This window comes from Rhinolophus ferrumequinum, chromosome 6, assembly GCF_004115265.2.
Source record: "Rhinolophus ferrumequinum isolate MPI-CBG mRhiFer1 chromosome 6, mRhiFer1_v1.p, whole genome shotgun sequence".
NCBI classification, from domain to species: domain Eukaryota; kingdom Metazoa; phylum Chordata; class Mammalia; order Chiroptera; family Rhinolophidae; genus Rhinolophus; species Rhinolophus ferrumequinum.
Window position 1 is genome coordinate 8,686,824 of NC_046289.1, and position 20,201 is coordinate 8,707,024.

Below are 20,201 nucleotides of genomic sequence, written 5' to 3' on the forward strand. Positions count from 1 at the left end.
TCATCAGGGTAATGCAAATCAAAACCACAATGGGACACCACCTCACACCTATCACAATGGCTATTATCAATAAATCAACAAACAACAAGTGTTGGCGAAGTTGTGGAGAAAAGGGGAACCCTCTTGGGATTGTAAATTGGTACAGCCACTATGGAAAACAGTATGGAGGTGCCACAAAAAGTTAAAAATAGAACTATCTGTGACCCAGCAATTCCACTTCTAGGTATTTATCCAAAGAAATCCAAAACACTAATTCAAAAAGATACATGCACCCCATGTTCATTGCAGCATTGTTTACAATAACCAAGATATGGAGCTATCTCGGTGCCCATCAATAGATGAATGGATAAAGAAAACATGACACACACACACACACACACACACGCACAATGGAATCTTACTCAGCCATAAAAAGAATGAAATCTTGTCATTTGTGACAACAAGCATTGAGCTAGAGAATATTATTTTGAGTGAAATAAGTCAGACAGAGAAAGACACATACCATATGATTTCACTTATATCTGGAATCTAAAAAACAAAACAAATGAGCAAACAAAACAAAACAGAAACAAATTCATAGATACAGAGAACAAACTGAGGGTTGCCGGAAGAGGGGGGTGGGGAGACGAATGGAAAAGAGGAAGAGGCTCAAGAAGTGCAAATTTCCAGTCATAAAATAACTCAGCTACGGAAAAAGTCCACAATATCATAACAATGTGCGATGACAGACGACTACGAGACTTATTATGGTGAGCACTTCATAAGGTATGTCCACATTGAATCATTCTGTGGTACAGCTGAAACCAATACAACATTGCACGTCAACTATAATTACAAATAAATTTTAAAAATCAATAAATAAGGTTAGCTCTTCTGGTGGGTGTGTAGAGGTACGTTGTTGTGGTTTTACTTTGTATATTCCTGATGACTGAGTATGTTAAGCACCTTTTGAGGTGCTTATTGGCCATTTGGAGGTCCTCTCGTGCAGCATTTGTTCAAGTCTTTGCTTATTTGTAAGTTGTTGTCTTTTCCTTGCTGCTACATAGAAATGTAAAAAATCAGTCATTAGTCCTTTATCAGACATATGTCTTGCAAGTACCATCTCTCAGTCTGTGACTTGCGTTTGGACTCTCTTAGGTGACTTTTGATGAACAGAAGTTCTTAATGTTAAAGAAGTTCAATTTATCTCTTTTTTATGCTAGTGCTTTGTGTTTATGTGTGTGCTGTTTAAGAAGCCTTTGTCAGTCTCAAGGGCATGAAGACATTCTATTATATTTTCTTCCAGGAGCTTTGTGGTTTCGATAATTGTGGGTTTTGAGGTTAAAAAAAAAAAAAATCATTGAATATGGTTCAGTTTCATATGGTCCATTCTAATACCTTTCACGTTTAGGTCTGTGATTTCTTAAATTAAGTTTTGTATATGGAGTGAGAGGGATTAAGGTTCATTTTCTTCCCCACATGGATATCCAGTGTTTCCAGGACCATAGGTTGAGAGGAGCATCCTTTCCCTGAGGAATTTGTCATATATCAGATGGCTCATCTTGGGTGGGACTGTCCTGGATTCTCTTGTTTGTTCCATTAGTCAATTTATCTGTCCCTGTGCCAACACCTCACTGTCTTGATTGCTATAGGTTTATAGAAGTTCTAGATAGCTGTGATGTAAGGAAGCTCGGTGTTTTCAGAGATGTCTCAGATCTTTCCCATAGTCCTCAGATGGGGATTATTTGCTTTAGAACAGAGAATCTCAACCATGGATTCTCATTATAATCCTCAGGAGAGGTTCTTCTGAGGATCCAGCACCGTCACCCAGGCGTTGTCCTCGACCAACTAAGTCAGAATCTCTTGAGGGATATTCAAGAAATGGATATTTTTAAAGCTCCCAGATGATTCTAATGCACTCCCAGGTTGAGATGACTGCTTTAGAAGTAGGTTATTCCAAAAGGAAACAGAAACTCAAAGTCACATTTTCTATAGGCAGCTGATAGATCACTCACTTGCCTTAGGCTGTGGGATCTTTGCTGTGTTACTCTTGTTGTCAGTTTTCACCTGGAGAACTCCTACTCATCCTTCAGAGCCCAGCTGAAGAGTGTCCCTTTGAAGAAACTGTCCCAAACACTTCAGGTGGGATAAGGTTCCTCTTACCTCCCAGAGCTACCTCGACTGCAGCCTTTACTGAGCTGAGCTGTATCTTTGTGTTCTCCTGTGTTCCCACCAGACCTGGGCTCTCGGGATCAGGGTGTAGCATGGTTGTTAACGTGTTCCTAGATCTCTCACAGCCCAGTATTGGGGAGAGCCAAAGAGCAGCGGTGAGACTGGAAATTCCTTGTTTTCTCTCACTCCTACACATGGCCATGCTTTACAAACATATTCAGGCCACTCGCCAGGCTCAGGCCACTCTCTCTGGTCTATCAGCTCACTGTGGTGTCCCCAGACTGGACAATCATCTTTCCCTTCCTAGCCTTTGATGGACACCAGGCTCAAATCTGTGGGCCTCGAGTCTTCCCCTCTGCAGGTAGTCAGAGCAACCTCAAGTGGAGGCTGTGGCCCCTTGAGGAGTGCTGGCTGGGGACTGGCCTTCCTGGAGCTGTCTCCTTGCTGCTGCCCACTCACAGCCTCCCTTGCAAAGCCACCTCGGTTGATGCAAGTCTGTAAGGACTCTTCTCCCTGACAGGAAGGGGTAGCTCCTTACTGAAATTTCGTGCCTGGCCAGGCCTGGCCTCCAGACCACCTGCGGTTACCCTCCACTGTGGCCTCCCAGTCTCTGTGGGAGCTTAGACGTCTGTCTGTCACTCAGTGGTCATCCCTCCTGGGACTCTCCCCATGCACCTCGCGTGGGAGTTTGCCCTGCAGCAGAGTCTGTCTGGGACAGGCCAGTGGGTGTGGCCCACAGACTCCCACAGGCCTCACCCTGTCATTAGCAGGCAGTGTTTTCCCCTCCCAAACCAGGGCACAGGCCTGGATTCTGGGTCATGTCTGCTGGCTGGCTCTCAGCTTCCAGCATGAGGGGACTGCTGCCCTCCCCTCAGGCTGTCCTTGTGTCAGGGCCGTGTTCCCATCTGCACCCGTCAGTGAACAGAGCCAGACAGGGTGGCCTCTCGCCTCATCTGGCCACGTGGTGCTATCTGACCTGACACATTCCAACAGACAGGCCTGCCTCCCTGGGTGAGGGAAAGTAGCCACTCAGGCTCCTTCGGTGCACTTCCTGATTCTGGCAGCTCTGGGCCCCACATCCCCAAGGCCTGGCTGGTCTGGTCTTTGAGTGAGTCAGGACGTGGCTGAACCACGCCTGAGAAAGAACCAATTTCACCTCTGTTCTGGAAGGCTTCACTGGGGTGTCTGCTTTATATAGCTTTGGGGATGAGAGTCATGACTGCTAAAAGCAACATCCCACAGGAAGGAGACACGTGGTCCACAAGTCTTGGTGCTGTGGTCACACAACACCTGCTGTGACATGGCAGTACACAGGAAAGACTATTTAATGATGTTTCTTCTCGGTAGAGGTCTTCAGAGGAAGGCAAAGTGGAAGCAGGTCCACTGGACCCATTGCTCTCCCATCCCAGGACCAGTGCGTTTGACCATCACCGCTCCTCTCTCCGATAAACCTGAAGATAAGAATTTCATTTTATTTTTAATGTTTTAAAAATTAATTCTCAGCTAATACCTGTTCCTTAAAGGAAACTCTGAAAACACAGAAAATTAAAGGGGGGAAAATCAATCACACTCTCATGACTTCACACAACAAATATGCAATTGGAAAACAATTTGTAATTTTCTTGAATGATCACAAGCTTGGATGTGAAGTTTTTATCCCTGTTACCCCTAACAGAAACTATGTATTTAACTGTCTATTCATCTCTTTTTGGTTCTATTCCCCAAAAGGACTCCATGTGAGCTAAGGTAATTGAACTGATAACTATAGAGTATTTGAAAAATAGCAAAAGAAAGAAATGAAGTATAAAGGGAAGGATCCCAAGAAAGCCAGCTATCAATCTTTTCCATAGATGGCAGTGGTGATGTTTGTGTTGAATATTTAATATCAGGAGTACGGGCTGAACTACCTGCATAAAAACCCAGTTTCCAGACCCACAATGATTGGCAAACACAGTAGTTGCAAAAGATATAATAGGACTTCCTTAGAGAAGCCACCACCCAGCGGGTAGGATCTGAATATCACCCTGCTGCCTGGGTAGCGAGGAGAAGTCTCCGGGGAGGTGGTGTGGCCCTTGCTCTAGATCTTCCATCATCTGCCCACTTGAGCCAGCTAACTTTATTGGCCTCAGTCTATTTTTCCAAGCGGCCATGGAAGTATAACTAATAAAACAAGAAAAGCAGATCCACTTGGCGGGCCCCGTGGATTTCTCCTGAATGTACTGTGAGTATGGTATCTTTCCTCTGTAAAAGTCAAGTGCTTCTTTTCTATTCCGCGATGAAATTTGTTTTAGATGTGAAAGGAAGCAGAGCAGTCCCAGGGTGGGTTCTTGAAGAAACTCCTGGAGGATTTCAATCTGGGAAAGTCTTTTTCGGAAGAGTGAGGCTCTGATTCATTTTCTTGGATGTCTAATGACCTCCGGTGCTTTTCCAGAGAAGAATTCTTGGCGAGTGCAGGGATGGGGTTGTCTTGGGAGATAGGGGGGGTCCTTCCAAGTGAGGTCTGCCCCTGCCCTTTGGTTCTGGCAGGGTCAGCCTTGTCTGAGAGTGTCTGTGTATCTTAGCTTTTCCTGAGGGCAGAGGCGGTATCCATCAATTTACTATTTCATGGAGAAAGTGAGGACAGGCAGCCTCTTTTCACGTACTTTTTGCAGAATCGCCTTAGTGTATTGGATTCCCACTCTGAATCATGAACATGCATGTTGTGACCTCAGGTAGCTCCTTTAGCCACTCTGGGCCTCGGTTTCCCCTTTACAGTACAAGTGGCCCTGAAGCTGATGGTCGTCCAACCTTTCCAACCCACATGGTTCCTTATCCCAGCACGAAGTCCTGAAGGCAGGAGGAACAGGCCAGGCAAAGAGCTGCAAAGTGCTTGAGGACGTGGAGAAGCCTGTGGGGCCGGTTGTGGGCACCACCTCTCAGACACAGCTTCGTGTCTGGGTTCCGAAGGAGGCTGTGGGTCACTCAGCAGCAGCCCAGACCACTCCTTGGCATGGCTCAGTGTTTGGCACGGAGGGAAGGCCTAAAATATTTCTTTTTTGTTTTACATTTTTTATTGGGGAATATTGGGGAACAGTGTGTTTCTCCAGGGCCCATCAGCTCCAAGTCGTTGTCCTTCAATCTAGTTGTGGAGGGCGCAGCTCAGCTCCAAGTCCAGTTGCCATTCTCAATCTTAGTTGCAGGGGCCACAGCCCACCATCCCATGCAGGAATTGAACCGGCAACCTTGTTGTTAAGAGCTCGTGCTCTAACCGACTGAGCCAGCCGGCCGCCCCTTCGCCTCTCCAGCAGCTCAGTGGCAGCTCGTTGTCTTCAATCTAGTTGTGGAGGGCGCAGCTCACTGGCCCATGTGGGAATCGAACCGGCTACCCTGTTGTTCAGAGCTCACGCTCTAACCAATTGAGTCATGCAGCCGCTCCTCAAAATATTTCTTAAAGAAACGAAGTCAGACATCTCCAGAGCAAATTTAGAGGTGAGGTGATGGACATGTGTTCCATCTTCTTTGTTTCCCAGGAAGGAGGATCCAGTGTATTGCAATGGTCATTAGATTTCTTTTATGGATCTACTCTCACTTCCACCAGGGAAAGGAAGGTGTGTTTTACCATCACTTATTTGTAACTTGCCTTAAAAGATAATAACTTCTAATATGTCTACAGAGATCTCCTCTTAAAACACTACTGATCCCTTAGAATATGTGGACCACAGAGCATGCCTGGGACATGTCCTCAAGTCCAGGGCTTTGGTGCTGGCCTTTTGGGAGGCCAGAGGGCATCATCGGGACCCCTCACATCCCAAGGAGTCTCTCCAAGTACTGTGCACTCTGTGGGGAACTCTGGAAAGGACCGGAGGAGAGCTGCGGTCTCAGAGTCCTGGGGGTCCCCAGGGCAGGACGCCTGTGTCCAGCCGGGGCAGGAAGAGGCCCCTTTGTGAGTGGGGACATTCTGGTTGGCTGACGTTGGCTCATTAGGGCTCCAGCCACATGGATGGGAGCTCATCCAAAGCATCCTAAACTTTTTGTCTCATGGGCTTGCGGATGGACACCACATTGGCGTTTTCTTCCAGTCAGTTCCATCACAGGGATGAGAGACAGCACAGCAAACTGTCAGAAGAGAGGTGAGCTGGGGAGTGCTCTGCTCTCTAAAGTACATGGTTCCAAACCGCTCGGCATTGTTTCTTTTGAGTCCTGTGTGTGCTCCTTTTGTTGCTGTGTTGTTTCTCCTACCAACTACCGGTGATAACAAGTGTGAAAGCACTTCACAAAATTACAGATATTATTGTTGGCAAATGTGCCATCGCATCTCTCTATCCCCACCCCCCTGTTATTCTGATTGGCTGATCCCAATTACTAAGCTTATCAGGGTGGTGTGGGAGGTGAAAGCGGGCCGGCTGCCCTGCGTGGGAGCCCGTGGGTCACCTCCTCCGTGGGCAGGCCCTAGGCACTTGCGCTGTCATCCAGACGGCTCCTGGTTTATACCTAGTATGTACCTGGTTTGGGTGAATGACTTCTGAGTCAGTGCCATGCTATCTTACCTGTTCATAAGAGAAGAAAATTATTTTCCCATATTAATGGGGAACGTGGGGCCAGGACAGACAGAGAAGAATTGAAGTACTGATTCTAGCTTTATCTGACCCGCATGTATCCCACAGGGCTCAGATTCTGCCTTGTTCTTTCTCTTCTTTATTTTGTTTACTTATTTTATCTAGAGTGGAAACCAGTCTCTCTCTCTCTCTCTCTCTCTCTCTCTCTCTCTCTCTCTTTCTCTCTCTTTCTCTCTCTCTCTCTCTCTCTCTCTCTCTCTCTCTCTCTCTCTCTCTCTCTCCAAAATAAAAACCAAAAAAGAATCACTCAACTTGGGCAATCTATCAACTTAGTGGGAAATAACCCGTCACTCAGTTTAAATAGACAAAAATGAGCCCACTCCGGCATCTGGGACTGGTACCCATCTGACAAGTTTGGGTCAGTTTAGGGTCTGTGATGACAGATGGAAAGGCCCAGGAGTAGAGCTAGTGGGGGCTATTTTGGGAGGGAGAAAGGCCAGGCTGTCAGCACTCAGTGGGACCAGGCAGGAGGCTGTGGGGACCACTGCGACACAGGCATATAAAGGTGGGGGGCAGCTGAGACCTGGCAGGGTGCAGACCGTGTCCCAAGGGGTGCGAGCTGCGAGCTGGTGAGCAGCATCTAGTGCAGAGGAGGCCAAAGTATTACCCGCCCCCATTTAATAGATGAAAATACCGAGGCTCTGAACGGTAAAGAGGCTTGCTCCGTGCCACCTAACATGTAAGCAGGAGAACACCAATATCTAGACTTCTGATTTCGTAATCAGTTCTTGTTCCCGAAACTTGACGAGGTAGAAAAAACTTTCAGAGTCACTGACTGGGCATCACTGTAAAACTCCGTGTGTGTGTGTGTGTGTGTGTGTGTGTGTGTGTGTGTGTGTGTGTGCTGTCTGTGCCAGAAAATGTTTCTGGGATGGAGATTCTAGTCATTTGGCCCCCTGCTCCAGGTTCTGGCCTGCAGGTTGCTCAATGGCTTTGCATCTCACCTGGCTAATAAACCTATGGCTGAGAATGTTCTCTGAGCTCCTTGGCGGAAGTGTTTAAACATCTTCACTCCTAGGCATTGGGAAAACCGGGGAGGAAGGAGCTGAGAAAGGCTGTGTTTCCAGGTAACATCTAGCCTTGGCCTGACTCCCAGGGAGAGGACCTGGCGCATGAAGCTCGTGGCAGCATTGAGACAGTGAGGCAAGAGGACTGGCTTCCGGAGGGGATCAGCCAGGCAGTGGCGGTGGTCGGGGGTATAACTTCCTGGGTCACTTAACTCCTATCAGCCAACGACAGTTTTCTGGAGTGGGGAGGGCAGCTGTGAGCTGTCAGCAACCAACCCTCACAGCACCACCAGCCCAGGGGAACTGGGCCTGGCACCAACAGGGTGCACTGAAGCGAAATCCTAGTGCCTGGCATGGAGAAGGCTTTTTCAGGTTGGCTGAATGGGAGGGGAAAGGGTCACCCGCACAGGGCTTCCTTGTGGGTAAGATAGGGGCGATGGGGATCTTTTGTTCTCTTTTCCACTAACCTCAGATCTACCACTCAACAGGACCATCTCCAAGAAAAATGAACCCCATGCTGGGCCTGGGCCTGCTTCTGGCTGGCCTCCTCACTGCGGAAGGTCTTCTGAAGCCCAACTTCTCTCCAAAGAATCATGGAGCTGTGAGCCAGACTCAAGGGAGGAAGGGCAGGACAGGAGCCCGGGAGCTCGCAAGGCGGAATATGGCCTTTGGCTTCAAGCTGTACAGGAAGATGGCCTCCACCGGCCACAGCAAGAACATCTTCTTCTCCCCCATAAGCATTTCTACGGCCTTCTCCATGCTGTGTCTGGGTGCCCAAGACTCCACGCTGGCCGAGATTAAAAATGCCCTCAACTTCAAGAATGTACTGGAGAAAGACCTTCATGAGGGCTTCCATTACCTTATCTGCAGGCTGAACCAGTGGAACCAGAACCTCAAGCTGAGCTTTGGGAACACCTTGTTCATTGATCGGAGGCTGCGGCCGGAAGAGAAGTTTCTGACAGATAGCAAGAACCTGTACAATGCAGACATCATCCCTACCAACTTCCAGAACTTGGAAAATACTCAGAAGCAGATCAATGACTATGTCAGTCAGAAAACCCAGGGGAAAATCGATAAACTCATCGAGTATATAGATCCTGGCACTGTGATGATCCTTGGAAATTATATTTTCCTTCAAGGTAAGTCTTGGAAAAGGACACGCTGAGATGGAAAAGGTAGGATGGCTGGTAGACTTGGATTTAAAACTGAGTTGGCCACTTGCTTGCTCGGTGACCTTGAATTCATAAGTAATTTCTCAGAGCCTCACTTTTCCTATCTGCAAAATGAGTACATTGACATGTAACTCATAGGGCAGTTATTGGGATTCAAAGTGAAAATGTATGTGAAATGAACTTTGTGAAGTCTAAATTATTCTCCATATATGCCTTTTCATTATTACTGATTATACCAACACAAAACTGGTTGTAGAGGTTGCAGGGACATTCTTTGCCTCATTTCTTAGATGAGGACAATGAAATTCAGAGAGACAGAGTAATTGACTTACTCGATTACAATGCCAATCAATGAAAGAACTAAAATCCACTTTGTTTGGCCCGAGTGCTATGCACTTTCCATCACTCCAAGCAGAGGCCCAGAATGGTGACGATATTGATGACGATGGTGATGGTGATCCCTTTGGTGGGGGCCTTGGTCTCTTATCTGAACTTGTAGATTCCCAAGTCTGAAGGTGAGAGACTGAAAAGAAAGTGGAAGAGTATTCCCAAATCCAAGCACCATCCCCTTGACCATACACACCTACTCACACACCATAAGCACACACAAAGGTTGGCCAACATAGGTGAGAATCAGAAGCCGAAAGCCCTCAGGCCAGGCGAGATTACTGCTGGGTTATGAGCAACATGGTTCTGAATATGGAAATTCTGCTATCCCAAAATCCACAGGAGAATGATGGCAACAGAAGAAAAAAAAAAAAAGAGTGACAATGGTAGACTGAAATCTCAGTCCTCCCAAAGCAGAGGGAGAAAGGAGAATCTGCAATTTCCCAAAGTCGCTACACCCCCTAGGTTACAAGAACAATGGTGACAATAACGCCCATGATGACCAGCATCCATTCGACACTCACTATACACAGTTGTGTATAGTGCTGCCTTTTCCCAGACTCACAGCCGTCCTATTAGGTGCCCATCAATATCCCTATTCTGCAGATAAGGACGCTGGAGCCCAGGGAGGTTACGACTCAAGGTTATCCTTCTAAAACAGTAACGCTAGAATTGGAACTCAGGGACGTGGCCCTCAGAAGCCTATCCTGAGGGCTCTGAGGCTAGTGAGTTCGAAAAGACCTAGGCCTGAGTTTATGCCTAATGGCATCAAAGAGTCTACAGGATAGAAAAGGAGGGGTCCAAACGCCCAGGTTTGCGAGTCCACTGCTCTTCAGCCTATTCCATCCTTTTTCTTAGTCCCACGTGAGAGTGGCACCTCCAGGGCTGACTTACAAGAGAGCTGAGAATTTTCACTCACATCAGATCCAAATAGTCCCTGCTAAGTATAATCTAGTCCCTTCTGCTGGGACACAGTCCACAGGCTTGCTCACCCTCAGGAGTACGTGGGCTTAAGGCAATCTACAGCTCTCTTCTTAGCTCAGTAGCCCTGGTCCTGGCTTCTTTGGGAACTGATAATGAAGCCCCAGTCCACCTCACCAAAAGTCTTTAAGGCATGGCACAAGGGCAGGGATGCCTGCGGATCTGTCCTGATAGCTCAGAGTATTCAAACCCCTTTCCTTGAATCCATGTGGACAGAGACCAGTGGTTAGCTACTTCCAGTCACCTATTCTCCCTCAGGACACTAATGCCACTTTGTCCTTCTTTAATCTTAAGCCACATGGCAACATGAGTTTGATCCAAAAGCAACTAAAGAGGAAGATTTCATTCTGGACGGAAACAAGACAGTGAAGGTGCCCATGATGTTCCGTGGGGGCTTGTATAAGGTTGCCCATGACGACCAGCTCTCCTGCACTATCCTGGAAATGCCCTACAAAAGCAACATCACAGCCACCTTCATTCTTCCCGACAAGGGCAAAATGGAGCAAGTGGAGGAGGCCTTGAACCTGGACACTTTTGACAGATGGAAAAAATTAGTCATGCGAAGGTAAAGAGGGAGCCTGCTGTATGCAGCTTCTTCCTTCTTCACTTCCTCCCACTCTCTTTACTTTTTCTATCCCCGATTTACTGAGCTCTTATCCCACCCCCATCTCCAAGTTATTTCTGACAATTTCCCACGGAGCTGCAGCTCTGCGCTGGCCGGCGAGGGTGCTTCGTGCTCCCCTCGCCAAGCCCCTCTGCAACCCCGGAGCTGAGACCACCACAAAGGCACTACTAACCGCACACAGATATCCCTGCGGGGCTGTCATCTGCTCTCTGGTTTCAAGAGATGGTCCATATTCCTCCCTTTGTTCCTCCACCCAAGTGTGGAATAGGCCCTGTGAGATTTCCTCAGGCCAGCACAGGCCTTACTGGAGGTTTGGGGATAACAGAACCAAAGTTCCCCGCAAGGACCCAGGGATACTTACAGTACATAGAAGTGGCTTCTCGTGGAGTCCTAGTGCCGGCTTCTCTTAGGGGTCTTCTCCAAAGTGCCCTCCTAACTAACTCCTGGTCTGTCCCCGGAACCATGCTAGGACTTCTTGCAGCTTCTTGTTCCTTAGGCCAGGCCTCCCTGCCAGGAGGACCATGGAAAGGATTGTTCCTCCCACTGCAGACGAGGTCCTGCCTCTGCAGTCACTTCTGGCCCCAGGATGACGGGGAGCAGTAATGTCTACCCGCTCAGGGGAAACTTCGTATCCTCTTTCAGGGGAGTGCTCTTGTCCATGGTGCCCAGGGGGCAAACTGCATTTCATCAGAACATGACAGGCCCACATTCCTACCTTCTGAGCTTACGTGGTCTGGGAGACAACTTGTCAAATCTAGAACGCTCCACTGGTCCTTAATGGGGGAGGGCAGGCAGATGGGCTCTTCCTGTGTGCTCTTTGTGTGGTCCCCTCCAGACCATAAGGCCTAGGACAGGCTGAGGAGAAAAGTCACCCTTTTGGGACGTGACCAAGCCAGTAGGCACACACCTAAAAGACACGGGTCCAGCATACTTGGGGATTTAGGCTATGGATGGCTGCAGCCTGGGTTCTGCCCTGAAGACTCCTGCTTTGTATGTGCGTAATTAGAAGCTGGCTGTGGTGATTCCCCAGAGGAAAGGCTCAGTTTTCCCAAAAGCAAATCAAAATCTCCACCTGTAGGCACACATCGCTGGTGACTTTGAAACATCCATTTCCTTGTTAAAACTTTCCAGGTCCACTCCGTGCCTGAGTACCCCATCTCACCTTTATATATTTCCTGTGATGTGAAGCCACCTTCCAGCATCGGCCCCACATTTTCTGCTTTCCCACTTCGACATGAACTCACGCCACTCTCCCCATTTACGCACCAGATCCTACCTCCTCTCACTACTCAGGAATGTCACTCGAGAAACTCTTTTCTTTCCTACATCAGCAAATGTGTTTGCTCTCTACTAATCATTTCTGTCAGATATGAAGATGATGTTATTTCTCCCGTCATAAAACAATCTTTTCCTGACCCCACTACTCCCCTATTGCTGTTTTCTTTTTTCTTTTTTGCTCCGTTTTGCAGGTAAATACCTTGAAGCAGTTTGCCTCTGTTCACTGTCCACAGCTCCTCTCCTCCCATCCTCTCTTAAGCCCACTCCAGTCAGCCTTTTGCATTCACCACCATGGAGACTTCCATCACCAAGGGCACCCATGTGGCTTGTTTCAGACCTTTCTCAGCCTGCCAGCAACATCTGACCCAGTGGCTCACCCTACCTTCTTAAGAGGTATTTTTCACTTGGCTTCCAGGCCCCCACAGTCTCTTGGTTCCTCTCACCTCTCCCTTGTCTTCCAGGTCTCAGAGTTGAGTGACATGGGACTCGCTCCTTGGGCCTTTTCCATTAGTGCACGCATCAGGCTCAGAGATTTCAATACCATTTGTATGACCCCAGCTTCCATGTGATTCTGTCCCTAGCCTCAGTTCTCCCTCTCAGATTCTGGGGTCACAGATCCGTCTGCTTAGCCAGGATCTCCCCTGGACGACGCCTGGTAAGATCTTAGTCTCAGCGTGTTGGGAACAGACATCCTATGGAATCTCCTCAAGCTTCTGATCTCCTTCCAGTGACTCCATCCTTCTACTATAGTTGCCCAAGCTAAAAACCGTGGGCCCTACTCAATCACTCTCTTCTCCCCAGCCCCTCATTCAATCTGTTAGGCGATCCCATTAGCCCCACTTTAAAAAATATCTGGAGTCTGATCCCTTCTGGTGATCTCTATGACTCCCAACACCTGGTCTCCAAATGGTCTCCCAGGATCAACTCTTGTCCCCGCCTCATCCCGTCCCCACCCCACCAAGAGTATATTCTTCATAGAGCAGAAAAAAGGATCCTTTTAAACCCTAAGAAGACCATGTCACTGCTCTGTTCGAAACACTACTGTGATCCCCCATTTCACTCAGAAAAAAAGGAAAAAAAAAGTAACTTGCCTAATTCCTTTGCCTCCTTCACAGTTTGCTCAAATCTTCCCTTTACTCCAGCATTCCTGATTCCTTTAAGGGAATCTGTATTTTTTTCCACAGCATATACTGCCTTCTTATACACAGACGGCCAGTCTGTGTATCTATGCTACGCTCTGATTTTTCTTGTGTTGATTTTCCTGCCTGACTGCCCTGCTAAAGTATAAGCTCAAAGGCATGGACTTCAGCCTATTTTGTTCGCAGATGCATCTAAGCATCTAGAATAGTGCCTGGCACAGAGTAGGCACTTAATAAATTCATTTGTTGAATGAATGGATGAATGGAAAGGTAAGTTGAGGAGTCGCTGGGCCTATCGCTGGTATTTAAAGCCACGACATTGAATGGAATCCCTTGGGAGGGAGAAAAGATAGCAAAGAGAAGAGGACCAAAATCTGAGGCTTGGGGCATCACAGCGATGAGATGAGCGATGAGGTGGAAGCAACAAAGGGTGAGAGACGGAGTGGCTGGTGAAGGAGGGGAAAAGCAGGAGGGCACAGACTTGGGTGGGAATGCATCGAGATGGAAAATGCATCAACTTTCTAGTGCGGGCCTCTGACAGTTGGCCGTTGGATCCAGCGAGCTGAAGTCGGCGGTGACTCTGGAAGGAGCTGCTTTGGTAGAATGTGGAGGACGAAGGCCTGATTAGAGTGGTTGAGGCAATAATGGGAGCAAGCAGAGATTACTGGTAGGTACAGCTTCTGCCATGAATGAAAGAAACGAAATGGGCGGGAAGCTAGAGGTGACTCAAGGCCAATGGAGATGCGTTTGCTTTCGTTTTTTCAGGATAGGGGCTATTATAGCAGATGGTCTGCTTTTGAGACTGATCAGGTAGACACCATTGATAGATGGTGTGGGAGAAAAAGGAAACATAGGCGGGAATGAAGCTCTTGGAGAGGCAAGAAGAAATGGGGTTCAGGGCCAGGTGGACAGGAATCCAGGGCTTGCAGGTACCTCATGGACACATGTCCACAGATCCTGGGCAGAGAGGCCAAGCCAGGTGCCACCCACAGAGGATGAGAAGCTGCTGCTAACTCCAGAGCAAGAGGATGAACCCTTGCTGGTCACTGACTCTGCTGAGCACCTTACGTGCCTTTCCTGTGGGACGCTTATTGTCCCTGGCTGCTATGATTTTCGCACAAGTGGCTTAGAGAGGTCAGATCCTTTACTCCACGTCACAGAGCTCATGAGACACAGAGTGGATGTGAACTCAGCTCTGCCTGGCTTCAGCTCTCGGGCACTGCCGCCTCTAGCATTAGGCCTGCTGGGGTCAGGATGGCTCAGGGCCTGCTCATGGCTGAGACTGCAGTGGGGAGACCTTGGTGGCTGCAGCTGAAGGGACCCTGAGGCCGCGGGGACTTGAGAACATTTCTGCGATGACATGTTCTGCGATGAATCTCCTTTCTAAACCAGGGTCCTGAGGTTAAGGAGTCCCTCCTCATTCTGTGAACACAGAGAAAGTCTGAGACATCTGGGGCTGGGAGGACAAATGTCTCAGTCACTGTCTATCCTGGGGCCTGCCCTGGATAAAGGCAGAACCTTGTTGCTCACCTTTGTCACTTCCCACTTCCCAGGGTTGTAGACGTGTCCTTGCCCAGGTTCTCCATTACTGGTACCTACAACCTGAAGAAGACTCTTTCCCACATGGGTATCACCAGAGTCTTTGAGGAGCACGGCGATCTCACCAGGATTGTCCCTAATCGAAGCCTGAAAGTGGGCGAGGTAAGCCTGCCTGTCCCGGGCACTGGCCCAGGGAGCCTTCACACAGCCCCGGGCCAGAGCCACTGTCACAGCAGCTGTACAAGCCAGGATTCCACCCACCAGGAAGGCTGAGCTCGAGTCCAGCTCTGCCCTTACCAGCCATGAGATCCTGGGCGAATCATGAACCTGCCCAAGCCTCATGATTTCAGTCTTTAAGATTGAGACCAATCTCCTGGTGCTACAAACAATTGGTCAAGGTCCAGACCATTTATCGGGTCTGGAATGGGTCTAGGTCTGACCCGGACAGTTTCTCAAAGGCTTCACGGGCCTGTTAGGAGCAAATCATAAACGTGGTCTACATGACGAAGTGATGAGCAAGCAAAGGACCTGTGGTCTCCAGCAAGGCTGAGCACCTGCCTGTTGGGGCAAGCAGAGAGGAAGACATGAGGAGGGTTCCCAGATTTAGCACATAGAATACAGGGCATCCAGTTAAATTTAAATTTCAGATAAGTGATGACTTTTTTTTTTAGTATAAGACTGTCTCAAATACTTCATGGGATATACTTACACTAAAAATATTCATTATTTATATGAAATTAAAATTTCGCTGCACATCTGTATTTTATCTGGAACCCTACTTTTAGGTTAATAGGGCCTGGTGGTAGGAAAGATTTCCATAAGCAGAGATGGGTGAGGGGAGAATCTTCCAGTAGGGGGAGCAGCATGGTCAAAGGCTGGGAGGTAGGAAAACAAGTAGTGGGTGGTGGGGATTGTCTAATACTCTGTGTGCAGGTCATGCCGACCTGGGAGGGATCCAAGTTGCCAAACTGAGCTGTCAGGACTGAATCAGATTTATTCCAGTTTGAAAGAGGAAGAAAGATAGGCTTTCTTAGTAGAGTTGTCTCACTTTTAAGTTTTCCCGCCACAGACTGCCTATAAATATTCCGTGCCAGCTACCCCTTTCCTGTAGGCCTTTATCGAGTTCAATGGCTCGTTTCCTTCTGCAATTAGGTGTGCTGATAGCTGTGATTCTCCATGACACCCATGGCTATTGGCCTGCTAGAACACTGTTAGAATTTTGTACACTGGAATGAAATGTGTCACTATTTCGCAGAAGCCCATCCATTTCCCAGGTCGATCACCTAGTCACAGATGTTGATGGTTTTGGGATGGATCTGGGATCCAAGTTGCCTCCAACAGCTGTTCTGGAATCTGGCTCCCTCTTAATCATCCACCAACCATGCACCAGGCAGATGAAAGGCGTGGGGAGGGGGCGGGAGGCCTCTGCAGAGGATGCCACCGCCTCCCTTCCATCTCACTAAGGCTCAACGAACACTTTCTGCCATTTTAACCATTGACGCTTCCCTGTAATTCCTAGGGAAGATAGCAAGCGCCACTCCGTCCGCCCGCCTCCCCACTCCACCCCTCATAGCTCATGGTCCCCCTGCATCAGTTTGTTTCTTGATGCTACAGCTGCTTGTTCAGTATCCTTAGTGATGACATATGACAGCAGAAGCCCCAGGGAGGCTGGCACCAGCTAAGTTACTGCTGTGCTGGGCAGCTTCGGTGGCGGCGTCTCCCTTTCTGAGCCTCTCATTGTCCTCGGCTCACGCCCGGTCTCTGAGTGGCTTGGCACTGCCCCTTCTCCTGGTTCCCACAGGCGGTGCACAAGGCTAAGCTGAAGATGGATGAGAAGGGCACGGAGGCGGCCGGGGCCTCTGGAATGCAGACGCTGCCCATGGAGATGCCGTTCACCTTCAAGCTGAACAGCTCCTTTCTGCTGGTGATAACAGAGGACATCATGCCGAGCGTGCTCTTCATGGGAAAGATTGCTAATCCTGCTGGCACATAAGGACGAATTCCAGTTTGCTGCCAACCCCAACCATGGCCTGGGGCTGAAAACGCCGCTTCTCCCTGGGACTGAGACCACAGAGACCTCCTGATCTAATCCCACATCACCGTGCGTTCCCAAGACCGTCCAAAGAGGCAGCACTGCTGGCTCGCAGGGCCTCGTGCTTAGCCCCGTCCCTGCTCGTTCACAGGCTGGGCTGAGACACCCCACCCACATCCACTTGGCAGGCCGCCATTGCTCTCCCACTGGCAGGCAAAGGAGTTTTATGATTTAATAAACACCCTCGCAGGTCTGCCGACTGTTGGTACATCATTTGAGGCAGCAGTGAGCCCAGGCGAGCATCTGGCCTGCAGAGTGAGAGGGACCTGGTTCCAGATCTTAGTAACAAAGGGTCTTTGGGAAAGCCACACACCCTCCCTGAGCATCTATGTCAGGAGTTCTGAGATACAGACAGTGATCCTCCCTTCTGGGGCGCTCCGCTGCTTTAGAGAAGTAGTTCACCTGCGTGAGCCTTCACCTTGGGTCTTTGGCATGTGAGCTACAAAGCTGTCTCTCCCAGAGGGTCCACCTAGGAGCTCTGGGCTCACCTGGGCATCCAGGCGGATGGCAACACAGTGGTGGGGCTGGTCCAGCATTAGAAGGATGCAACCTAGAGAGGCCACAGCTAGGATTCAATGCCAGTTGTGTCTGGTTCCAGAGCACAAAAAGCAGAGCCTGGCGTTTGAACCTGTTAGGAGTGTCAGCTGAAGAGTGAATGGGATCCATGCACCTGCCCCAGAAAACACGGCCCTGCAGGCTCTGCCTATGATCACTAGTGGGCACCAATGCTCACGGGGCTATTTAGAGGATGAGCAAGGGGCACTCTCATTTCCAGCACAGATGTGGAAACTGAGGCTCAGAGAGGTGCAGTGACTTCCCCGTGGCCTCGCGGTTTGGGGCAGGAGGAGAGGGGTTCTACATGGACCTGGGGGCCGGCTAGTCATTCCTCAGCTCTTCTCTAAGGCAGATTGCTGCCCAGCTCACTTTGGCACGTGTGCGTTCAGCAAGCGCCTCCTTCCTCCATCCTGGACATCCACAGGGCCCTGGAGACCCAACCCACGCACAGGCTGGTGGAGAATGCAGCCTGGAGAGAGACTGGGCTAGTTTTGGTGGTGAGTACTAAGCTCAGGAAGCACCAGAGTAAGCAGCCCCTCTTTGAGAAGGTGGGGAGGAGGAGAAGGTTGAGAGCCTGCACGAGGGACACACATGAGGGACAAAAAGCTGGGAGTCCCCACACAGTGCTTTGCTGACCATCGTCACCATGTCCCCTGCATCACCCTGAGGGGTAGGGGTGGGAAGACACCAGACAAACACAGTAGTTGTTTCAGGTCTGCAACATACGCCACTGGGGATATGGGACAGTCAAGTGTGTGACTTGAGCACGTCATTTCACCCTTCTGGGGCTCAGTCCCTCCCTCATTTACGGAAAGGGGGTAATAATACCTACCTCACGGGGCTGAGGAGCTCTGAGGGTTACACGAGATGGCACATAGCCCTGCCTGGCACGCAGCAGGCATTCAGCAGGGCCCCTGTCAGGATCTACCACCCTGAGACGACCAGCTGTTTTCTAAAAGCTGTGCTCCAGGCATGTGCCTTCGCCATGACCAGAATTCTTCCCTGCTGCCTAAGGAGCTCCTACTCATCCTTTTACATCCAGTCCGTGATGATCTCTATGAAATGTTCTCTACCTTTCTGGCATCTTCCAAGCAGCCCTTCCATGAAGCACTGGTTTCCATGCATTGTGATGGTTCCTGGGTCTGAATTTTCTTTCCACCCCTATGTAGGCTGCACTGAATCCAGCATTACACAATGACTCGTGGGGCAGCGACCCCTGCACTAGCTGCTGATACAAACAGACCTGGCCCCTGCTTCCCCGGAGTTAATGTCCGGTGGGAGAAGCAGCCATGAGTAACCACACACATCAATGTAAGATCATGAGCCCCAGTGAGAACAATGAAAGACGATTGTCGTGTGCTTTGAGAATTGTAACACGAGGGTCTGACCAGTCTGGGGGCTCAGGAAAGGCTTCAGGATGTGACAACTGGGGAGAGCTCTGAATGTGAGAGCCTATCGGTTTTTGAACTATCGCTATTAATTAAAACTGCATACACCTGTGTTTTGCCCAGTATAGTTACTAATATATAAAGTACTGGCTGGCCTTTCAAGTAGAAATTGAGCATAAGCTCTAATGCTTTATTCATCTTCCTTTTAAACTGACTATTCTAAAAATAACTGTTATGCATCTTAAATATTTTTCTATTGATTTCCTACTTCACAGCCCTATTTTCATGCTTCACTACAGAAATAAATTCTACCTGGGGGAAAAAAAATAAGGGGAAGAAGTTGGGGTGGAGAACACAGGGAGACTACCAAGCAGCAGGAACAGCATGTGCAAAGGCCCTGGGGTGGGAAGGTGGCATGGACAAGGAGCTGAAATCAGATTAATATTGTCGGAGCAAGAAAATAAGGGCAGAGGAGGTGGGCTGGAGAGGTAGGTTACGGACTTGTGGGCCATGAGGCTGCTCTTTAACTGAAGAACTAAAATGAGCTGTGGGTGTTTAGTTGGAGGGTGATTCAGGCAAACTCGTGTGTTGTAAGTGTCCTTTTGGCAGCAGCCAGGCCAGTGTGTGTCATGGAGAACATGCTCAGTCAGTGTGTGCTTGCTGGAAAGGAGGACTGCCATGGCATCTGCCCATGTTCCAGACCCAGCCGGCTCCCTCCAGAGCTCTGCTCTTCTCTGGAAGGGAGACTACATGGCCGCTTCTTCACGTGAGTCTGACAAACACACCCTCTGCACTGCCACCTCCCTGAGTCCGCTCATGCCATCCCACTCTGCCCGGATGCCCTCCTTGTTCCCCATTCTCTCCCACTCCCACCAGTTCCTCTCAGGTGTTAATCATCCTTCTTCTCCTAAAGCCTCCCCAAGCAACATGCTTGTGGCCTGACTGATTGGATGAACAAATGAATAAATGAATGAATGAATGGATGGATGGATTTTGACTTTGATGTAACCAGCACACACTAAATGGCTCTCAGACCCTAGCATTGCAGAGGTGCCTTCACAAAGCCCCTGACCCACCAATCCTCCCAGTTAGTGTGACCATTCCATTTGACTGATGAGAAAAAACAGGCTCAGGAAGACCACATAATTTGCCCGTGGTCCTACAGCCAGGAAGCCACAGAGCTGGGACTCTTTGGGACATCCGTCCATCCATCCATCCATCGATCCATCCATCCATCCACCCATCTATCCATCCAGCTAATATTTGCTGGGTGTCTGCTTTGTGCCAGGAGC

The 20,201-nt window shown here is 49.2% G+C and overlaps 1 protein-coding gene across 2 annotated transcripts; it reads left to right on the plus strand.

The window, feature by feature from the left end:
• The first annotated feature begins 689 nt into the window (after window positions 1–689).
• Window positions 690–17,166, plus strand: SERPINA12 (serpin family A member 12). 2 transcript variants are annotated; one of them, XM_033109545.1, is made up of 5 exons: window positions 690–765; window positions 8,242–8,892; window positions 10,588–10,858; window positions 14,889–15,036; window positions 16,676–17,166. In XM_033109545.1, the coding sequence occupies exons 2-5, from the start codon at window positions 8,259–8,261 to the stop codon at window positions 16,865–16,867; spliced, it is 1,245 nt and encodes a 414-aa protein (XP_032965436.1). In that variant the 5' UTR covers window positions 690–765; window positions 8,242–8,258; the 3' UTR covers window positions 16,868–17,166. The 2 variants fall into 2 exon arrangements, with proteins under 2 accessions (XP_032965436.1, XP_032965437.1); XM_033109546.1 differs by lacking the exon at window positions 690–765 and adding an exon at window positions 7,795–7,813.
• The last annotated feature ends 3,035 nt before the right edge of the window (window positions 17,167–20,201 follow it).